Source organism: Lytechinus pictus, chromosome 17, assembly GCF_037042905.1.
Source record: "Lytechinus pictus isolate F3 Inbred chromosome 17, Lp3.0, whole genome shotgun sequence".
NCBI lineage: Eukaryota > Metazoa > Echinodermata > Echinoidea > Temnopleuroida > Toxopneustidae > Lytechinus > Lytechinus pictus.
The window spans coordinates 27284015-27306177 of NC_087261.1; the positions used below are offsets into that span (position 1 = coordinate 27284015).

Consider the following 22163-nt stretch of genomic DNA (forward strand, 5'->3'; position numbering starts at 1 on the left):
TTGAGCATTTAATGGTAAATATAATTTACACAAGAATGGATCACCAGTCGTTCTTAAAGTCACTCTTAACTTTAATACGAACAGCTCTATAAGATGGCCTCCTGGTTTTGCTTTTTTCAAAGGGATAGATGAAAAATACATGCACGTCATGCTCCTTTCCCCTCACCATACAAAAAATTGCATATTTGTAGTTGTATTTGCTATCATTGTAGAGTTGAAATGAGTTTTAGAATGAACATAAAAAATTGAAAACCTGAATTTGTATATTTGTACAAATATCACGGATATCAATGGAATACATTGACCAATGATTACAGCGAATATAGGAATTTTTTTTCAAAGACTATCCCATCGTATACTTCAGTAACTGTATTAAAAATGAAAAAACAAAAGTCTTATCATTCAATATAATAACGTATTTGACAAAAAAATACCTCATAGCAGCTGCAGCACACTTAAGTAAGTTTTTAAGTTAAATGAATGAACTAACCATCTCACACAAAAGTTTTCCTTTCCATGGTTTTATTTTATTACGTAAAGAAAGACAACAATGCCATTTGAATCAGTAACAAAATGATAGCATCTTTACCTAAGACTACCTCATCGCATGATACAGTAACTGTACAAATCAAAAGAGTCAATAATTCACAATTCCTTAAAACACACACGAAAAGTAGCTTGAATGGCTTGAGTCTTTTTTCTGTATACAATAAATCAAATTAACAAGAGTCTTATGAATCAGTAGAAAATACGGTGTGTTTTAATCAAAGAATAGCTCATCGCATAGTTCATTAAAGTATTCAAGTCAATTAAATAAACGAAATCACGATTTCGAGCATAAGTTTTTCTTTAAATTGTTCCAGTCATTTTGATATGTTCTATAAAATGCATTAATAAAAAATAATTAAAAAAAAGTTATCATGCATAAAAACAGTCAAATTTAATTAGTTTTTGTTATGAATCAATAAAACAATAAATGATTCCTTTATCAAAGACTATAGTTCATCGCATACTTAGTAACAGTGCACATTAGACTTTATTTAATTTTATTTTTATTTGAACTAATTTCGATCCAAGAAAATACAATTTGGTCAAATATTAATTGAATGAACTCACCATTACATACTTTGAATGAATACAGTCATTTCATTATGGAATCACGAAATCGAATAAACAAAATTACCATTATGTATCAATAAATTATTATTATGTATCAATAAATTATTATTATGTATTAGTATTATGAATCAATAAACAAAACAATAACAAATCAATAACAAAATAATAACTTTTAATTAGTTAAAAAAATCCAATAACAAAAGAGTCTTTGAATCAACAAGACACATATAACACATATAAAGCTGTGTGCGCTATGAACGCCTAGCTTAGCCGGGTAATATAGGAGCGCCTTGAGCACCTAACAAGGTAGATATGTGCGCAATATAAATACCCTATATTATTATTATTATAATTTTTTATAGAAACACTACCTCATCGCATACGTCAATAAGTGTGCAAATTAATGATCTCACTATTTCACACAAATGACTTCCTTTGAATCGTTTCAGTCATTTGTTATGTATTGAAAAATCAAATGTATCAAGTCGTCGGATTATCGACAACCAGAAAATACGGCAATAACTTCCGTAGCAAAGACTAGCTCATCGCATACTTCAGTAAACATGAATGAATTCACCTTGTGTGTGTGTAATTGCGTTTCTAATAAAACGTGTATCAATCAGATATGATTATTCACCGTCTCACACAAAGGATATTAGTCGTTCAGCCATTAATAATATTTGAACAAGAAATCAAATTAACAAAAGCGTGCCTTCGTTGAGATTGAGAGAAAATATGTATTTTGTTGGGCAATGTAATGAGGAAGTAAATATTTCTTAAAAGAAAGGATTTTCTTCGTATATACTGTGTACTCCGGTCTATGTGATGCCTGTATACAGGACTGTCGTGGATGCGGTGGAGAATATTGTAAATATTCGCAATATGCTCAAATTGGTTTTTTTAGGAAAATGAATGCATGGCCATGGTAACAATAATATCGACTGCATCTTCTGAGATCCAAATAATCAAACTTGTTTACAATGCCCTAAATGGTTGCCCACAATATATTTCAGATGTGTTCATCCAATTATCAAACACCCACTCATACCGTACCAGAAATGCTGATAGTTATTGGATCATAATACAAAAGTGTAAACCAAGGAAGGGAAAGAAAAGGATTTCAATACACGGTTCAATTCTGTGGAATAATATTCCATCTGCAGTAAGAATGGCTGCAACCTTGCAATCATTCATTTCATCATATTGGAGAAACCGTTGATCTTAACCCAGGCTATAAGACACAACTTGCTAAACATTATTATGTTTGTATCGTTCTAATTTTGTTGTCCATTGTTTTTTCTTTTGTATGTGTTTAAATGTAGCAGGGCCCTCTGGGAGAACAGTGTACGTCACTGATGAGGCTGCCCTGGATAAGTAAGACTTTATAATAATAATAATAATACATGGGTGTCTTGTGCTGTATTCGCCGAATCAAGCACTTCAAATTGCTTTTAGTTCCTCTAAAGTTTAAAATTTCATCGAATCAACCATAGGGATGTAATAATGATCTTTTCTCCAAACTCCAAACTTGAAGTTAGTGATCTCAGATAGAGATTTTGGAGTTGATTTAATGATTTATTTTCGTTTTGATTGCAGAGTAATATAAAACATAAACATCATAATGGGAATATCGAAATCCATATTAAAGGGGGATAGGCCCTAATTTCATGTCATGAATATAGAAGTATATTGAGTTTTAAAAAGACTTATGAAATAACACATATAAAATAATCATAATCGCCAAAGAAAGTATCTGTATGTGTGTGTGTGGGTTCATGGGCGTGTGGATGTTTGTCCAAATAGAATAATATGTGTTTTTGTTCTTATGAATTTATCATCAATGATTGAATCGAATCCTTTTCATCGACGAACCAAATCGTGTCTTTCATAACATTCTTATATATATATATATACCGATTGCATTCTATAGGTACCTACACGTCTTTAATCGATGGATTTTCGGTGTAATCATTACCATCCTCCCTCAATATCTTGTTTGCATATTTGGCCACTGTCTGGTTTTCGTAGATCAAGTCTGCTTGTGGGGGACGTCTCTCCCTTGGCCCTTTCGCCGACGCTGTAGGGGTGACAGTGATCTCTTGGTACGTCTTTCCATCATCTGGCATGCCTGGTCTAGGTTGGAGCTCCATGTATGGGTCTGGCCCGCCCTCTTCGGTCACAGGTGACACATTGGTGCGTCTTTGGTGTTACAGGAAAAAAAAAACAGTTTCGACTTATCACTAACGAACTAGCAGCCTTTTAAAATAGTGCCTCCTTTCATGTCCTCAACTACTCACATATGGCTAGCCGCATAGGTCAAATTCTCATTTTTTTAATATATATTTTGATATGGCTGATTGCCGAAGTGTATAAATACGATTGTCCACTGATTCTATTTTTGATACACTGTAAAAATGAAGTGCTCATTTAGCACTTACAGTGCTTGTAAAGTGACTGCACTACGAGTGCTGATTTTCTAGTTTAAATTCAAACTAGAAAATCAGCACTCGTAGTGCAGTCACCATACAAACTAAATTGGCACTTCATTTTTTGCAGTGTAATTACTGAGCTTCCTTTTCCCAAATTTGGAAGAAATATCACCCACTTTGGAACTATATTTTGACTGGCGGAAGGATAAGGGACATTTTACTCTTGCAGGTAATAAATTTGATCCCCCAGGAGATGCCTTTATAAATGCCGATTTATTTTTTAAAATGAGCCGATCGAGGGACCCTTTTCTGGTCAGATATGAATTGTCAGATATATATCCTATCCACTGGTAATGAATATTCGACCCCCGAATTTCATCCTTATTTTTAATGATTTTTTAAAGTGCAATTTTAACACATGAGTCTATGGGAAATGTTTTAGGACAGTGAGACCCATAATGCAGCATTCTGAGCTGTGTAGTCTTGTAATAAGGGCCTACTTGAATGATAACATACTCATTCACCACTCAATACATTATTTCTATGTTACCAAGTAGCAAAACAAGTACTTTCCTCTCAAAAACATTCTAGTTTCCCTGTGTAAATGAAGTTATAGGCTAATTTATTCTATGTATTATTGATGGTTATCTTACACTAATATCTTTAATACGGATGTTTTTTTCATAACGCACTGTCAATGAGAGACCACAAAAAAGTGTAGGACATGTCGCCCCCCCCCCCCTTTACATTTATGACATTTTGGAACTTGTGAAATCGCCCGAGAGGACTACGCTCAGGATTTAAAATGAATAATGACTGTTGGATCTAGACTTAAATCTTGTGGATTTGAATTACAAGGTAATACATTTGATTTCAACACTTTTACAGGTCAAACCCTAGGATTTAAGACAAATTCAAATTTCGACAGGTCATTCCTCATTTCATACATTTTAGATAGAATGTCCCTAATTTCTTTTTTTTTTCTCAATCATTCGTTCGAATATGACCGCCTTTTATGAGATAATTAAGTTGTAGTGCCAGTGACGTACCTGAAGTGGAGGTGGAACAAAGAAATGGCCACTCCGTACAGAATCAGTGCTATGACGAAAGCTATAAGGAAAATCTGCACTCCTGAAAAGGGGAAAAGATAAAAAAAAGAAGCAATTAGTCTTAAGAAAAAAAAGGGCTAGTCCCGGGAGAGATGGCGATTTCGTTTTGTCTACTTTGTTGATTGCAATGAAACACACCTTAAAAAATGAAATGCTAATTTAGCACTTAATGTCCTTGTATAGTGACTGCACTTCGAGTGCTGATTTAGTTATTCAAATTTTAAATAGAAAATCAGCTTTCAAAGTGTAGTCACTATAGAGGAACATTAAGTGCTAATTAAGCACTTAATTTTTTTAGAGTGTACAATATATATTGAGCTCATAATTTAATTCGAGTTACTGAATTACAATATCCCCCTTTTATTTAAGCAAAAATGTCTGGAAATGACTAAAATGTGTACATGAAATTCGGTTTCTCTTCATGACGGCGTCCATTTTAGATAAAGGAGCAGTGCATACGTAAGCACAATAGGAATTTCGAGTCACCGTATTCAAAAAAGAGAAAGAAAGAAAAAAAACCGGAAGGGATGTGTCGCTTAACGCCGAGCTTGTGGGGTGAAGGCACCGGAGCCCATTGCTGAATTAAACTGTTGCATTCCTATCGAACAAAAAACAAGACATTTCATTCGCCAGAATTCGTGGAATATTGCGATTCGATCCTATAATTCTTTTATGTAGGCCTATCACTTATCGAGTTAATGACTTAATTGAATCCAACTCTAATCTTTGTGAAGGGAGAAGAAGACTTTTTATATTTATTTTGACGAGACTTAATATTTCGATACTCTCACGCCCCTTTCCACACACATTCACGCACCCACCTCCACGCTTACTGTATATTATATGAGCGATTCCACTGTGACAGTCAGGCGCATTACACTTTTACGTGTCTTTTCTAATACTTGGTGCTGTCAGTTTTACCATGGACCTATTGTTTTACAGGGGTGAGTCTTTCTGTCAAGCTCATACCATGGAGATATTAATAGCTCCATGTTTACACTGTCAATTCATCTTGACATCCGAGGCTTTAAAACATTACATACAGAAATGTTGTATGCTATATCTACTGGACGCCATGACGTCCCAAAAATCAGTCAGTCGCATAACCAAAAAAGAACATAGAAATAAAGCTTGATTACGTTCTAATTCTTCTTTCAAATCAAGACACTTTTAAGAATTCAATACCTGCAAAACATTACTTTATTATAGTAATCCCAAATAAGACATTCGAATTTGGGAAGCAACTTCGAGTTTTTTATGTGGATCTACAAAAACTCCCGTCAGTCGCATTACACTTCGTCTGGCACCAAAAATTTGACTTTTTTTATACCATTTCCGCAACTTATGTTTGAACATTTTCTTATGATATCATGTTAAATGATGACCTTCAGATTATCCAACTGAAAGTTTTACAAAAACAGACAATAGTTTATATATATATATGTAAATGTAGTCCCATGTATATATTTTTGGTATGGTTCCTATTCTCCTAAATAAGGAGATGCGTAATATTTTTTAAAGATTAATATGATCACCCTTTGACTTTATGAACTTCCATATGAATTTTGATTTTAAAAATTGATCTAGATTTGAAATAGAGCCAATATACATTTTGGGGAATTGCCCGATTTTGCTTGGGAACTGGCCTTGTACATTATATAAATATTATGGGTAGTACAACATGCTTGTGTTCTAAATAATTATTATTATTTATTTTGCTATTTTGGCTTTTGATATTATTTTCGAGGGACCAATTCAGTCTTACCTTCAGAAGCCCATGATCCTGTCTGCGGGGTGCAGGTACAGTTTCCCGACAGATTAATAGCTCCAGAAGAAAATGTGGATTGACCGTTCGTTGTGACGAGCTCTCTCGGAGGAGCAGTGGAACCACTAACTTCCGAATCCGCGGTACCAAGCCCTATCGAATACATTAACATGGAGACGAGGAACGACTTATGACACATTTTCACTGGAGAGTCCGATTCCAGACTGACCAAAGCAAATATTTCTTTAAGGGATGGTCCGGGCTCAAAATATTAATATCTAAGTAAATGTAGTAGAATTCACATAGCAAAATGCTAAAAATTTCATCAAAATCGGATAACAAATAACGAAGTTATTGAATTTTAAAGTTTAGTAATATTTTGTGAAAACATTATTATGCACATCGTCATGAATATTCCTTAGTTGGACTTAGATGATGTCATATCCCCACTTTCCTTTTCTTATGTTATTACATGAAATCATGATTGTTTCATTTTTTTCATACATTTGTAAATGATGTGTCTCCATTATGATGAAATAAGTTGCGGAAATAAATAAATAATGCATTTAATCAGTGGTCAATTTAATTGTTTTAGTTCTTTGTAGAAATTTTTGGAATAAATCTAATTTCATATAATAAAAGACAAAAGAAAAAGTGGGGATATGGCATCATCAGCCCACCTAATGAATATTCATGAAGATATGGCTAGAACTGTTTCATCGGATTAATGCAAATCTTTAAAATTCAATAACTTCGTTATTTGCTTTCCAATTTTGATCAAATTATCAGCATTTTGCTCTGTAAATCTTACTCTATTAATCATGTTTATTGAGATATAAATATCTCCAGCCTGTACCATCCCTTTAATTACCTACCATTGGACGTCATGGAGTCGGTTGCATTAACTTGATCATATTATTCACGGTAATAACGATGTGTATACGAGGCCTTTAAAATTCCTCTTAATATTCCAAATAATATTACCTTTTCCTAATAATTTAAATAATAAAATGATATTAAAGGATTTGTCTAGCGCACGTATATCCACCTTGCTAGGTGCTCAAGGCGCTCCTACATTACCCCGAATAAGCTAGTCTACCGGGGGTCTACCGATTCTCGTGCGCACAGCTTTTTGAGAAATTACTTCCTACCGGTACCCATTTACCTCACCTGGGTCGAGTGCAGCACATTGTGGATAGATTTCTTGCTGAAGGAAAACACGCCACGGCTAGGATTCGAACCCACGACCCTCTGTTTGAAAGGCGAGAGCCAGAACCACTAGACCACGACGCGCCCACATAAGTTATATGGTCTGATTATTCGACTCCTTTCTACAAGGTATTACCTTGTGTTTTGGACCCATCATTTTTGTCTGCAGGCTCTGAAAAAGATCTAGAACAGTGAGAATGCACGATATTCCTTTTTCTTCTTTGTTAGCCAGTCATTATCACCAAATATTAATCATAATAATAATAATAATATAGGTAATTTTTAATGCGCCAAATCGATTAATCATAGATAAATCACTTTATGGTTATAAACATATCTTTGATCTAGGACGTCTTCTTGAATATTCCGGACATGTCGTTTAGGATTCAGAGTATACATAAATAAAGAGTGGTTCTCATTAATTTCATGTAAAAGATTCAATATATCCTGTCGGCTGAGACTGGGGTAATCTATAGGTACATGTATCTTGTTGTTGTAAGTGGTGCCATAAAAATACGTCTGAAAACCCCAACAAACCCCTATCCTTTTGGTTTGTTAGAGAACATTCTAAATCCCTTCCGACGTTTGAAAGAAATAAATGTTCCTGTCCATCTATCGCCATTTTGATAGTGATAGGTTAGCTAATATTAAGAAGGGGACGTCTTTTAATCTGAGGGGCGTGGGTTCGATTCCAAGCCATGGCGTGTTTTCTTCCAGCAAGAGGTTTACCCACACTGTGCTGCACTCGACCCAGGTGATGTGAATGGCATGGGTACCCGGTAGGAAGAAATTCCTCGAATGCTCGAGCGCCCGATCAAGGTAGTCGTGCTAAAGCCGGGGTAATAATAACACTATCATGTTAAGTAGGACCCGCCGGAAGAACAGTTTTCGGAACTGAAGTGGCTACCCTCGGTAAAATATGACGTTATCATTATTATTATTTTGATATTATTATTATTATTATTATTATTATATTCAGACTAAGAAACAAGTGTTCTCGAGTCGTTACTTACTCTTGAAAAGTGCAACGTGAGAGTATCCCCCGCATTTTTCAATAGTTCTCCCAGTACATGGGTAGGAGCATAACCGATCATCTACTCTTTCGGACTGACTTATGGGTGACGAGCTACTTCCACATAGGCATAAATTTCCTCGGTAGATCCCAGCAAAGCCTCCATTTGCGCGATCGCAGAAGGTTTCACAGTTGATTATTGTCAAATCATCGCTATTCTGGAGCCCACAGCCGCATTGGGTTTGGATCTCTTCGAACGCAGCCGAAGGTAAAGGATAACATCCTATGTAGTCATTATCTAGACATGATAGAAAATAGAAAACAAATAAAAGAGAGAAAACAAAACCATTAACCCAGCAACAACTACAAAAACACAATCAGATGGTTAACATGTTTTATAATTACAATTATACTTAAAACAAACAAAAACGAATTGGGACTTGTTTTTTATAATGCTTATTCTTAATATAGGGGTGCCAATCATTTTACAATAATTTTATCATGATGTCCTATATCATGACAATGTTTTCTCCACGAAGGATCTTCCCTTTCTTTCAAAATTTTAAGTTCGAACGGTTCCAATTATGCACCTAAAGGAAAAAAAAAGCAGTACCACATCCAACATGTCAATGATGGATACGTCAGTGAAGTCAGACTGTCAGAAGCGGTGCCGGATACGGGACGACCCCATCCCCCCTCCCCTCATCCCCGTCAACTATTGCAATAGAGGGGGAAGAAAAAAAGAGAGGATAATATGGAGGAAAGAAGGGAGAAGCGTATATCAATAAAGTATTGAGTCTTGTTTATTACCCTTGCCACATTCAGAAAATATATATATATAAAGTCACATTTAGATCGTCTGCCTCCACCCATTAAAACACCCCCTTGCCGCCCCCGATCTCGGCTATATATTTCTTAGGGACGTTACTTGTATTTGCATTAATGGGAATACCTCATACCTTTAGAATCCCCCCTCATTTTTTTTTTCATTTTAACGCCATGAACAAATTGCAGCATAAATAAAACACTGGTAGCACCTTCTGGTGTAATCTTGTACCCAAAGAGGAAAGAGGAGCAAAATTCACGTTTTTTATTATCATTTCCACGAGGAAATACTCGTTTGCAACATTACAGATTGTTTTTTTACCTTTTACATGTTTTAAGGTATATAATACTTGAAGTGAAGAAAGATCTAAATTTGCACCTTTATTCCATGGTCCATCTTTGCACCATATCAAGTTGCTTAATGTCGTCGACTTCGTCCTTAAGGGTGCACAGATGATCATAATTACACTTATTACATGCATTAGCACCCCTAATGGTGCTGCTATTGTACCAACCACTAGGGTTCAAATTTAAACTCTTATTTCACGCGTTTTGATTGATTAAAATAAAATAAACTCATCGGTTTCTCGTATTCTGAAGTCTTGTTTAAAAATGGTCTCACTATGCTCTACAATTATCATGATTATGGAAAGCCAAAAAATGTTGAAATTTTGTTTGCAGTGCATGTTTCTTTTGTTTAATTTGTTTTTCCCTTATGCTTTTATGATGGGGAAAATATATTATTCTGAGGTAGATATGAATGATTCGGGTGTCAAATTGGCTTATACATTAAACAAGACTTGTTTACGGTGACACGAAATTTTCTCCTGTCTTAATATCTCAGAAAGCATAAAATTAGAGTAAGGATTGTGATCAGTAGAGTTTTAGGGTCAGCATAATGTAAAGACTGTGATTAGGGTTTATTTAGTTTTGGAGAGTAGATTTCAGGGTTTTTGCTTAACATGCTTAATGTGCAGATTTTCCATCGGGGCAATTGAAGAGTTCATTTGCAAAAGGGGTTAGGTCCACTTTGGACCATTCCGAGAAAAAACATGTTTTTTATTCTCACTTATTGCAATATTCTTATGAAGAACTAATTTGTCATGATGTACTACCCTATCATGTGAACATAAACTTGGGTATAAAATAAATCTACCTGTCTTCAATTTTTTTCTACATATTTTTAAAAAAATTATCATTGTGGACCTAGCCCCTTTTGCAACTAAACTGAAATGAATCCAATCTCTTTTGATTAAAAAAGTAATGTTTCTTTGCCACTTTTATTCACGTTTTCATTTGAATTTCAAATTGTCTTTGGTATCATCAGAGTGACTAAAAATTTAGAGGTTTAGAGACAGAAAACAATAAAATTCATGAAAATGGACCTAACCCCTTTTGACAAATGAGTTATTCAGAGAAGAGTTTAGTTGCAAAAGGGGTTAGGTCCACTCCAAGAAAATCATTATTTTAATTCTCCCATATTGCAATATTCTTATTCGAAACTGAATTTTCATGATACCCTACCATGAGAACATAAAATTGTGTATAAGAGAAATCTACCTGTCTTCATATTTTTTAAGATATTCTTTTCCAAAAAAGTTATGTGTGGACCTAACCCCTTTTGCAACTAAACTGAAATGGACCTAACCCCTTTTGAAAAAAAAAGTGGATTTTTCTTTTCCATTTTAGTTCACTTTTGAATAGGAATTTCAACTTTTCTTTGGTATCATCTTATAGAGCTGCTTAAAATCTATACATTAAGACATTTTAAAAAAATCAAATTTGATGAAAAATGGACCTAATCCCTTTTGCAAGTGAGCTCTTCAATTGTCTCCGGAGCAAATGTCATGTAACCCTTGTTTACATCCAATATAAAGTAGGAAAACAACAATTTTGGACCAGATTTTAGATTAAACCAAAGTTCAGAACACGGGCCCACGACAACTTGAATTATGAACTGTTTTATCTTACCGTTATACAGACCACCCCTCCGGCTTCTCCAAAGCAGTATGGAAGGTGAGTAAGTGAACAATTTGCCAGATTTTCTTCATCTGTGGTAAATAACGAATAGAAAGTCCGTGCAAGTGCAATATGTTGAAGTATTCTGGATAGGTCATAGTCATGCTTGTTTTGTTAAACGTCAAGGCGTATGTCAGCATGTGTATTGTTGGTAATACACCATATCAACTCTCGCAGCACCACGAGGTATCATATTGTTTTCGAACAAGGTTAATGTATTGTAAGAGATTTTTGCTATATATATATACAAACTAAATGAGTCATGTTAGCCTCTTCCCTACTACCGTACTCTAAATCATTAATGTAGTTCAACATGCAATCACGATAGAAGATTTATTTTAATAATGTTAATGAAGTTTTGTTTCTTTAGAATACTGATCCATATATTCACACTGAAAATGGGATGTTAAATCAACAATTCTTGAAAGATTGGAAGAGTGACAACCTTTTCTAACTCATTTACCACTTTAAACATGTTAAATGGGTCGACCCAACACTTGAATTATTGGATTCAGCCTTATGCAAGGCGGGATGTACTACTTGAAAAAATCACATTGAGTGTAAATATTGTACTCGAGAGTTATGGTAGTTAATATGGTTAAAAATTGTCATATGGAGCCGGAAGAGGGTAGGGAAAAAGTCGCGCATTTCCGTGTCTGACTGCATGAGAGAGACACAATCATAATTTTTTTTTTTGGAGGGGGGGTATTCAGAAGAATCAGTAAAAAAGTGAGTGAAAATTTGAATAGGGCCTGCGAAGTCGTTCATTACCTCCCGTACAATATAATCTGTATTCTGCGAGATCAACGCTTGATTCAAGAGGCCAGTGCGGGATGATGTGATTGACTCCAGGGTATCCGAGCTGCCGGCAAATAACTGATGCCTCTTCATGCCCCAGTCCATGTTCGCATATTGGTTCCCACGTGGTCGAATCGGATCGTAAAAATTCTACTCGCCCCTCGTTCGGTTTCTCTCCTTCCAGCAACATCACATCTGTATGAGAGAGAGTATTTTGTTCGAAGTTCAAGGGAGTGTAAAACATATATTTTTGTTATTGCATGTATTACCATACCAGGAGAGAGTTTTCAAAAAAAAATTCTAAAGACTATGCTTGATTTTGATTGGATGGGAAGCCATGGTGTCTGTCATTGAATCTGAAGCAAACTTTTCGGACAAAGCATTACACAATTCCTCTCCAGATCTTCAAGCGTGGACTATTCTTGGTTCAAGATTGCAAAGTGGTTGCCCCATGCTATATAAGGACTACTGGTCCCATACTGTATATATATATATATATATATATATATATACCACAATCATGAATGTTATTATTTCAGTTCTTTTCACTGTGAGCTTTATTGTATCCCTGAAGAAGACGTGTGTTTAACGTCGAAAATTTGGACTTCAAAATAAACTCAGTAGGAACTAAGTACAATGCATTACCACTTTGCCTCATATATACATATATGTGTGTGTGTGTGTGTGTGTATGTGTGTATACTTCAGATAGTTAATGTATGTTTTGATTCACACTTTTCTATCTTAATTCATAGCACTTCAGACCAAACTTTGTCTAACGTCGGCCTGCACATGTCACCTGCCAATGCTGTACGTGTGCCGCATGCCTGTTGGTGATGTTGGCAGTGAGTTCCAGCTGCAGATCTGGCAGTGAAATGTCACAACCCTGGCAATTACCTATCTACACATTATCTAAGTGGACATAAATGTGAGATACTTGTCCTACTATACGTGTCCCCGTTTTATCACGATCTTTGCATTCATGTGCCTTGAACGGATTGTTACTTCATGTAACGAAGACCTATGTGTCGTAACTGGGTTTAGGGACGCACACCACCAATTCTCTTTTAGACCCGTACCTAAAATGACGTAATGGTTAGAAAAATATTCATATAAAAATCAACGGTGCATATCTGCATTTTTTTTTCATACGGGCATAGAGAGGGATTACTACTGGATCTCTTCAGTCCCATGAAAGAGCAGTAATTTGTCAAAGCTAGATTTTAAGGGCCGTCTGCACCATCCCGAGTTTTCAAATTAGCGCGCTATTTCTGATCCGGCAAATTATCCCGATCTGAAAAATCTCGAGATAGTTTGCAGTGGAGACGCAATTATCGCGCTAGTTCGTAGGATTAATCTCGAGATTGCAATCCCAGGTCAACTCGGGTTTATTTGCAAAATATCTCGGGCTAAAATCTCGAGATTGAGCAAACTCGGGATGGTGCATGTCACATGGAGACTTAAATGATAGAGATTTAACACATGCCATTTAGCATAAAGAACAATCATCAGCGTTTATTTAGCACAATTAGCATTAAGTGAATATAATGTCTCACTATCCATACATATACCTCACTCCAACAATGATGGGATTAGGCCCTGAATTAGCCTATCTATCCTTCACCACTTGGCATATAATTTTTGTATGTTTAGATGTCACTTTAGTATGTAATATTTCTCATACCATCCTATACTGTTAGTCAACTCTCAATTCGAATATCATAAGTTCTCTATACCGGTCAATAAACGAGTTGAAACGGACACCAGAACTGTGTCGAGTTTTAACTCATACAATCAACTTCTACAATCAACTTCTACAATCACCTTCTACAATCAACTTCTACAATCAACTTCTACAATCAACTTCTACAATTTGTTCAGTGCACGAACTCGAATATATAGGCCTTCTGGCCTGGGCCACTCGCCCTTCAACAATGAAAGCATCGACGAAAAAATAAAAATAAAAACATTGTCTTAACTGACAATCAAAGAGTTATAACGTCTCAGTTCAGGTTTTCTTCAACTGACATCTTTTCTCTGTATAACAGTTTCATTTCAAGCATTATCTGGCTTTTATACAGCTCACCGGTTCAACGATTGATGACAGTCTGCCTTTAAATCGAAGGTTTGGAACTGCCGTGCGGATGACTTGACTTCGATGTAGTTCTAACCGCCAACTCAGTTATCCAGATTATGTATTTCGTCCTAAGTCCCAACATCACGTGCCATCTACATTTTGAGAATGCACATAACATATTCTCTAGTATGCATTCATTTATTTTATACATGTGGAGAATATAATTGACATACATAACTTCATATTCAGTTAACAATTACTTACATGCCTTAATTGTCTTTAACAAAACGAAGCATTTGCTCATTTTAATAAATTTCAAGTTTGAATTGTTACAAATCAAATACAATATTTTATCCTAGTTTAACACAAGTTCAGCCATGTCTTTAAAGCATTTGAAACTAACTTAATTATAGTAGCTGAATTACAAAAGTTTCATTTGCTTACCGATGGCTTGAGTTTCACAGGCTTGAAAAATTGTTAAGTTTACACTGATGTAACAGGCTAACTCTTCTGCCTTTGGTTTAGAAAAATTAGTAGTTCTTGCATAATATTAGCAAGTTCAAAAAAGACAAATTATCTTCAACTGCGTTTTCAGAGCAGCCAGAACCAACTCTCCTTTCCTCACGGCGTTCAAGTTGGGGTGTGTCCACTCTCTGTACACTAGCAATCCACATACAATGTATAACACCCAATTAGGTGTATTGCTATGCCTCCTATTCAAAAGACACAATGCTAGGCCAAGACATTTATGTCTTGCACAGCTGAATAACTCCTCACCATCAATGGCACACTCAATAGAAAACTTTCTCTCTCTCTCTCTCTCTCTCTCTCGCTCACTTTGATTCAACTTACACCTTTTTGTAAAAGTAATTAATAGATTTGAGTCATTTAAATCAAAGATATTGCATTTTCAACGTGACATTTCACTCCCCTTCCAAGAAAATGCATATCTCTTGAAAGTAAATTTCTGACTCAATTTGTTTTCTGGTTGTAAAAAAAAAATATAAATAAATATATATATATATTAACCTCGTTCACAGCAATTAATTTTATTTGCTAATTTTTCTCACTTTTTCACTTTTCTTTTCTTTTACTCTGCGCGGCTCAAAAAATCAGCTCCAACGTTTTCGACGCCTTTGATTGCTTCAATGCGAAAACGGTATGGTTGTAGCGCAAGTGCCCAGCGCATGATTCTGCCATTCGCCACTTTTGCGCTTTGCATATAAGCTAGAGGGTGGTGATCTGTTTCGAGTACGAATTCTTTGCCATACAGGTAGGTTTCAAATTTTTTAATGGCCCATACGATTCCTAAACATTCCCGTTCTATAACAGAATATGCTCTCTCTCTTGGGAGCAACTTACGACTTGCATAAGCTACTGGGAACTTCTCATTTTCCTCTGTCTGTAGAAGAACTGCACCCAATCCAGAATCTGAGGCATCTGTTCTGAGAATAAAATTCTTACTCAAATCTGGAAGATGTAATATGGGAGGGTTGGCCAATTTGGACTTCAGTGCGTGGAAGGCATTCTCTTGACTTGTCTCCCAATTGATGATATTTGGTTCCAGCTTCTTGGTCTTATCTGTAAGGGGAACAGCAATAGCAGCATAATTAGGAATGAATTTCCGATAGTAATTCATCATACCAAGAAAGGATCTAAGTTGTTTCTTAGTCTTTGGCTGTTTCACCTCTTGTATGGCCGTTACTTTCTCAGGTCGGGGTGCAACTTGTCCATGTCCAATCACATGTCCAAGAAACTCCACACTTTCATGACCAAAATAACACTTACTTGGCCTGGCAGTCAACTTGGCGGCTCTAATCCTCGTCAACAACTCAGTGAGAGTTTCCAGATGTTGTTGCCAAGACGTTGAATAGACGAGGATGTCATCTATATAGTTTAGCGCACCTTCTAAACCATCAAGGAGTTTTCTCATGATGCGACTAAATGAGGCAGGGGCATTAACCAATCCAAAGGGCATTACCCTGAACTGGAAGAGACCGTCTGGTGTTATGAAAGCAGTAAGGGATTTAGACTCTGATTCCATAGGAATTTGCCAATAACCTTTACTTAGATCAACTTTGGTAAAGTACTTGCCTTTTGCGATTCTTGTAAAGAGCTCTTCCTGGTCAGGAACTGGTTCCGCATCAAACTTTGTTACTTTATTCAGTTTACGAAAGTCAACACAAAACCTATTTGTACCATCCGGCTTTTTAACGATCACAATGGGTGATGCATATGGACTGTTTGAGGGTTCAATGACATTGAGTGACAACATTGTTTTGACCTCCTTCTTTACTGTGTCTCTGAGGGCATGTGGGATTGGGTACGGTTTACCTTTCGGCAACTCTCGTTGCTTTAACTCAATGGTGTGTTGGCCAAGTGAAGTGCAACCAGGGATATCAGTGAGTATGTCTTGGAATTCTGTCAAAAGCGCTTTCACTTGATTAGTTTGAGAAGGAAGGAGATTTTCGTTAATCTTAACATCTTCTGCAGATTCTGTAGCTCCTATAGGATAAGGTTGAAGGAGAGAAGTGTTAGACATGTATTCCTGATTTTCTGAGGTGGTATCAGAAGATAGGTTTTCATCCTCAATCACAGCAGCACAGGTATTGACTGTGTCTTCGTTACTGAGGGCACTTACCTCTTCTCGGGGATAGTATTTCTTTAAGAGGTTGATGTGAAAAATCTTTGATTTCCCGCTGAGATCAATGCGATAATCTGTGTCACTTATTTTATCAACTACCAGAAACGGGCCCTTCCATTGTAATAGAAGTTTATTTCTGTCGGTAGGGAGTAAGAGAAGGACTTGGTCACCTACCTGAAACTCTCGATGCTTGGCGTTTCGGTTGTAGTACCTTTCATATCTAGTTGACGACTTCTGTAGTTCTTCGTGGGCATTGCGACATGTTTCATCTAATCTATTTTTTAGATCAAGAACATATTGGTAAGTTGTTTTTGTTTCTGCTGTATCAGCTTCCCCTGTCCACAATTCACGAAGTATTGCTATGGGGCCTCTGACCTTTCTCCCATATAGGAGCTCGAAGGGGGAATATCCCATGCTCTCTTGAGGGGCTTCTCGAACTGCAAAGAGAAGGGGTTCAATATAACGGTCCCAGTTATTAGGGTTTTCAGCACACATTCTTTTAAGCATTTGTTTAAGTGTGCCGTTGAACCTTTCAACGAGACCGTTCGCTGCAGGGTGATACGGGGAAGTTGTGAATTGTTTGACCGATAACAATTTACTTACTTGCTTCATGACTTCGGAGGTAAACTGAGATCCCTGGTCTGTTAGCATTTCTTTCGGGATTCCTACACGAGTAAAGATACTCACTAATGCCTCTGCTACTCGTTCTGCTTCAATATTTTGCAATGGGATGGCCTCTGGGTACCTGGTGGCATAATCAATGACGGTAAGTATGTATCTATTCTTTTGTTCAGTTACCGGGTGAATTGGGCCCACGATGTCTACGGCAATCCTCTCGAATGGTACCTCAATAAGAGGCATCTTACCAAGGGGTACTTTCGGAACTCTACCTTTAGAAATGGTTCTTTGACATACATCGCATGACCTGCAAAATCGTGTTATGTCCGTTGTAATACCAGGCCAGAAAAAATTGGTAAGTACCTTTTGAAGTGTTTTCTTTGCACCTTGATGTCCTCCAAGTAGAGCCTCATGGGCGATTTGCATGACCTGTCGACGATATGGTTTAGGGACGACAATTTGAGTGAAAATGTGACCTTCTTCTACTTTGGGTGAATGAAATTTACGATGCAGTATGTCATTGTGGAAATAGAAAGATGAAGTGCCATTATGGCGAGTTACCTTTTCATCTTGACTGTTTGCCAATTCTCTAGCACGGTTCAGTGTGGGATCCTCTTGCTGGGCGGTTTTCAGCATCTGTGGGGTGACAATATTCTCAAATGGCTTGGGAGTCTTTAATGCCCGGTATGGCTTCTCTCGGTCCCTTCGTTGAGCTCTTGTCTCCACGGCACATATTCCATGGAATTTAGGCGACCAGGATAGGTCTGGGTCATCTGCGGCTCGAACACCTGTAATATTTCCCAAAATGAGATCATATAAAGGATTTTGCATGCAAACCGCCTCAACTCTGCCTGTGAAGTAAGGGGTATCAACGTCAACAATTGCAAGGGGGAACCTCTTAACGGTACGATCAATGAGTATGCATGTTATTAATCTCCCTGTCATTTCACTTGGCTTTACGAGATTTTGTTTTACCACAACACCACTACACCCGCTATCCCTAAGGACCGATGCCTTATTAGTCCCAACAAAGCCCTGTGAAACTGGCATTTTACTCATGATAAAACTCTTGCTAGTACAAGCTGCACTAAGTATAGGAAATGTGTGACCGCAATCGAGTTTCACGTGATCTGTACGTATTTCCTCACTGGTTTCAGAGTTGGGCATTTGAATCATCATGCCATCAATACATTTGCAAGTATACGATCCTTGAGTACTTACCTCTGAGTCATGAGGTGTCCATTCTCGGTGATTAGCCCCTGGTATGGTTGTCTCTTCTGCTGTCATCAGCCCTGCTGCTTTTGTAGAAGTAAAACGGCAGTCCTTAGCGTAGTGGCCTGTTTTACGACAAAGGTAACAAAGGGGCTGCTTGGGGGCACTAGCTGGACAATTCCTTGCAAGATGACCTATTTGGCGACAATTAAAGCAAGTTTTTTGTTTGTTATTTTCTTGGAAAGATTTAGCTTGGGATGAAAGAGGCTTACCTTCGTTTCTCTTTGACGTACCAGGCTGCATTGGCTGTCTAGGAGGAACCTGTGTTTTAAAATACCCACCCCTTGCATCAAGGTAGTGATCTACCAGGGTTACCGTCTGTTGCATGGTTGTTGGTTGGCGTTCCTTCAGGAAAATTACAAGATCTCGATGACAGCCTTCGATGTATTGACCTCTAAGAATTAGGTCCTTGAGATCCTGAAATGTCAATTTGATACCTGCAAGTTCGATCCACCTATCAAGGTAGTTTTCCATTCGGGTAGCATATTGATGTCCCGTCTCTCCTGTGTGCGGTTTTCCTGTAGCAAATTTTGATCTAAATCCATCTTCAGTTAAGTGAAATCTTTTCAAAAGGGCATTCTTCAATATTTTGAAGTTATTTCCATCATCACACGACAACTGAGTAAATACCTCTAACGCACTACCTGTAAGCAAAGTACTCAGATTTATGGCCCAGTCAGTTTCAGGCCAATTTTGACTTTTGGCATATCTTTCAAACCTTTGGAGGTAAGAATCAATGTCATCTCTCTCTTCATAGAAAGTAGGCAGTTTCGGCGCTTTCGCTTTGTTAGCTACAACCTGTGAAAGGTTCATTTCAGAACCATTACTTTCGCGGGCATTGCGCTTTTCGCGTTCAATCTCTAGCTGTATCTCTGCCACTTCCTTTTCTCTCCTTTTCAATTCGAGCTGCTCTGCTCTCTCATCTCTTGCTCTTTTCTGTTCCGCCGTCACAAATGACTTTAATTCGTTTCCACCCAATCCAAACTTTTCCCCTACTTCAATCAACTTACTCAAATCCATGTTACACCTATTATATACGCTCTCTGACTTTACATAGGTTAAAGTTATCAAAATGAAAATTTGCGAGAGGTCCCTACATCTATTTGAAAACATTGTAAGAATCTAAAACCATGTGACTATAAATGGCATTTATGTCTCCCGGACAAAGCCCCCAGAAATGTCACATGGAGACTTAAATGATAGAGATTTAACACATGCCATTTAGCATAAAGAACAATCATCAGCGTTTATTTAGCACAATTAGCATTAAGTGAATATAATGTCTCACTATCCATACATATACCTCACTCCAACAATGATGGGATTAGGCCCTGAATTAGCCTATCTATCCTTCACCACTTGGCATATAATTTTTGTATGTTTAGATGTCACTTTAGTATGTAATATTTCTCATACCATCCTATACTGTTAGTCAACTCTCAATTCGAATATCATAAGTTCTCTATACCGGTCAATAAACGAGTTGAAACGGACACCAGAACTGTGTCGAGTTTTAACTCATACAATCAACTTCTACAATCAACTTCTACAATCACCTTCTACAATCAACTTCTACAATCAACTTCTACAATCAACTTCTACAATTTGTTCAGTGCACGAACTCGAATATATAGGCCTTCTGGCCTGGGCCACTCGCCCTTCAACAATGAAAGCATCGACGAAAAAATAAAAATAAAAACATTGTCTTAACTGACAATCAAAGAGTTATAACGTCTCAGTTCAGGTTTTCTTCAACTGACATCTTTTCTCTGTATAACAGTTTCATTTCAAGCATTATCTGGCTTTTATACAGCTCACCGGTTCAACGATTGATGACAGTCTGCCTTTAAATCGAAGGTTTGGAACTGCCGTGCGGATGACTTGACTTCGATGTAGTTCTAACCGCCAACTCAGTTATCCAGATTATGTATTTCGTCCTAAGTCCCAACATCACGTGCCATCTACATTTTGAGAATGCACATAACATATTCTCTAGTATGCATTCATTTATTTTATACATGTGGAGAATATAATTGACATACATAACTTCATATTCAGTTAACAATTACTTACATGCCTTAATTGTCTTTAACAAAACGAAGCATTTGCTCATTTTAATAAATTTCAAGTTTGAATTGTTACAAATCAAATACAATATTTTATCCTAGTTTAACACAAGTTCAGCCATGTCTTTAAAGCATTTGAAACTAACTTAATTATAGTAGCTGAATTACAAAAGTTTCATTTGCTTACCGATGGCTTGAGTTTCACAGGCTTGAAAAATTGTTAAGTTTACACTGATGTAACAGGCTAACTCTTCTGCCTTTGGTTTAGAAAAATTAGTAGTTCTTGCATAATATTAGCAAGTTCAAAAAAGACAAATTATCTTCAACTGCGTTTTCAGAGCAGCCAGAACCAACTCTCCTTTCCTCACGGCGTTCAAGTTGGGGTGTGTCCACTCTCTGTACACTAGCAATCCACATACAATGTATAACACCCAATTAGGTGTATTGCTATGCCTCCTATTCAAAAGACACAATGCTAGGCCAAGACATTTATGTCTTGCACAGCTGAATAACTCCTCACCATCAATGGCACACTCAATAGAAAACTTTCTCTCTCTCTCTCTCTCTCTCTCTCGCTCACTTTGATTCAACTTACACCTTTTTGTAAAAGTAATTAATAGATTTGAGTCATTTAAATCAAAGATATTGCATTTTCAACGTGACAGTGCAGCACCGCCTTATACTTAATTAGTTCCCCGAGAAAACCTGCGAGGACTGTGACTGCAACCAAGTATGCATGTAGTCTGGGTTTGAGCCCCTGTAGCGCGAAAAAATGCCCCAAAAACCCCCTTTTCATATTTTTCAGCGTTTGACGGATATTGGATGAACTACGAAGTGATTAAGATTTGGATGGTGTTTTTTAACACTTATTTTTGAGATTTTTGAGATTTTTTGAGATTTTATTTTTCAATTTTTTTGAGATTTTTGAGATTTTTTGAGATTTTTTTTTCAAATCTCATTTTAAACACATGAGTCCATGGGGAAGTAGTTGGTGGTGTGTGCCCTTTAGCACTTCGCTAGACTTTTTCGAGATCTCTTATAGGGGCGCTATGCAGAGAGAGTTGCTATCGAACGCAGTCATTGCCGTATGCAGAATGCTTTTTTTGCCGGGGAAACCCGGGACGCATAAACTTTTGGGGGGAGAAAATCGAAAGGGAAGGAGCGAAGCGACCGAACTTGTCATTTGGGCGCTTTTGCATTTT

At 36.9% G+C, this 22163-nt stretch overlaps 2 protein-coding genes across 2 annotated transcripts; both read right to left on the reverse strand.

Moving 5' to 3' along the window:
- Positions 1-505: 505 nt before the first annotated feature.
- On the reverse strand, positions 506-14988 carry LOC129280700 (uncharacterized). Its single transcript, XM_064112290.1, has 7 exons — positions 14806-14988; positions 14371-14513; positions 12259-12480; positions 8645-8941; positions 6423-6575; positions 4598-4679; positions 506-3318 (listed from the first exon to the last, which is right to left on the reverse strand). Exons 3-7 carry the CDS (start codon positions 12473-12475, stop codon positions 3054-3056), a joined length of 1014 nt encoding a protein of 337 aa, XP_063968360.1. The 5' UTR covers positions 12476-12480; positions 14371-14513; positions 14806-14988; the 3' UTR covers positions 506-3053.
- Positions 14989-18297: 3309 nt separating this feature from the next.
- LOC135157268 (uncharacterized) lies at positions 18298-21602 on the reverse strand. Its single transcript, XM_064112289.1, has 3 exons — positions 21149-21602; positions 18845-20856; positions 18298-18411 (listed from the first exon to the last, which is right to left on the reverse strand). Exons 2-3 carry the CDS (start codon positions 20006-20008, stop codon positions 18298-18300), a joined length of 1278 nt encoding a protein of 425 aa, XP_063968359.1. The 5' UTR covers positions 20009-20856; positions 21149-21602.
- Between the last annotated feature and the right edge of the window lie 561 nt (positions 21603-22163).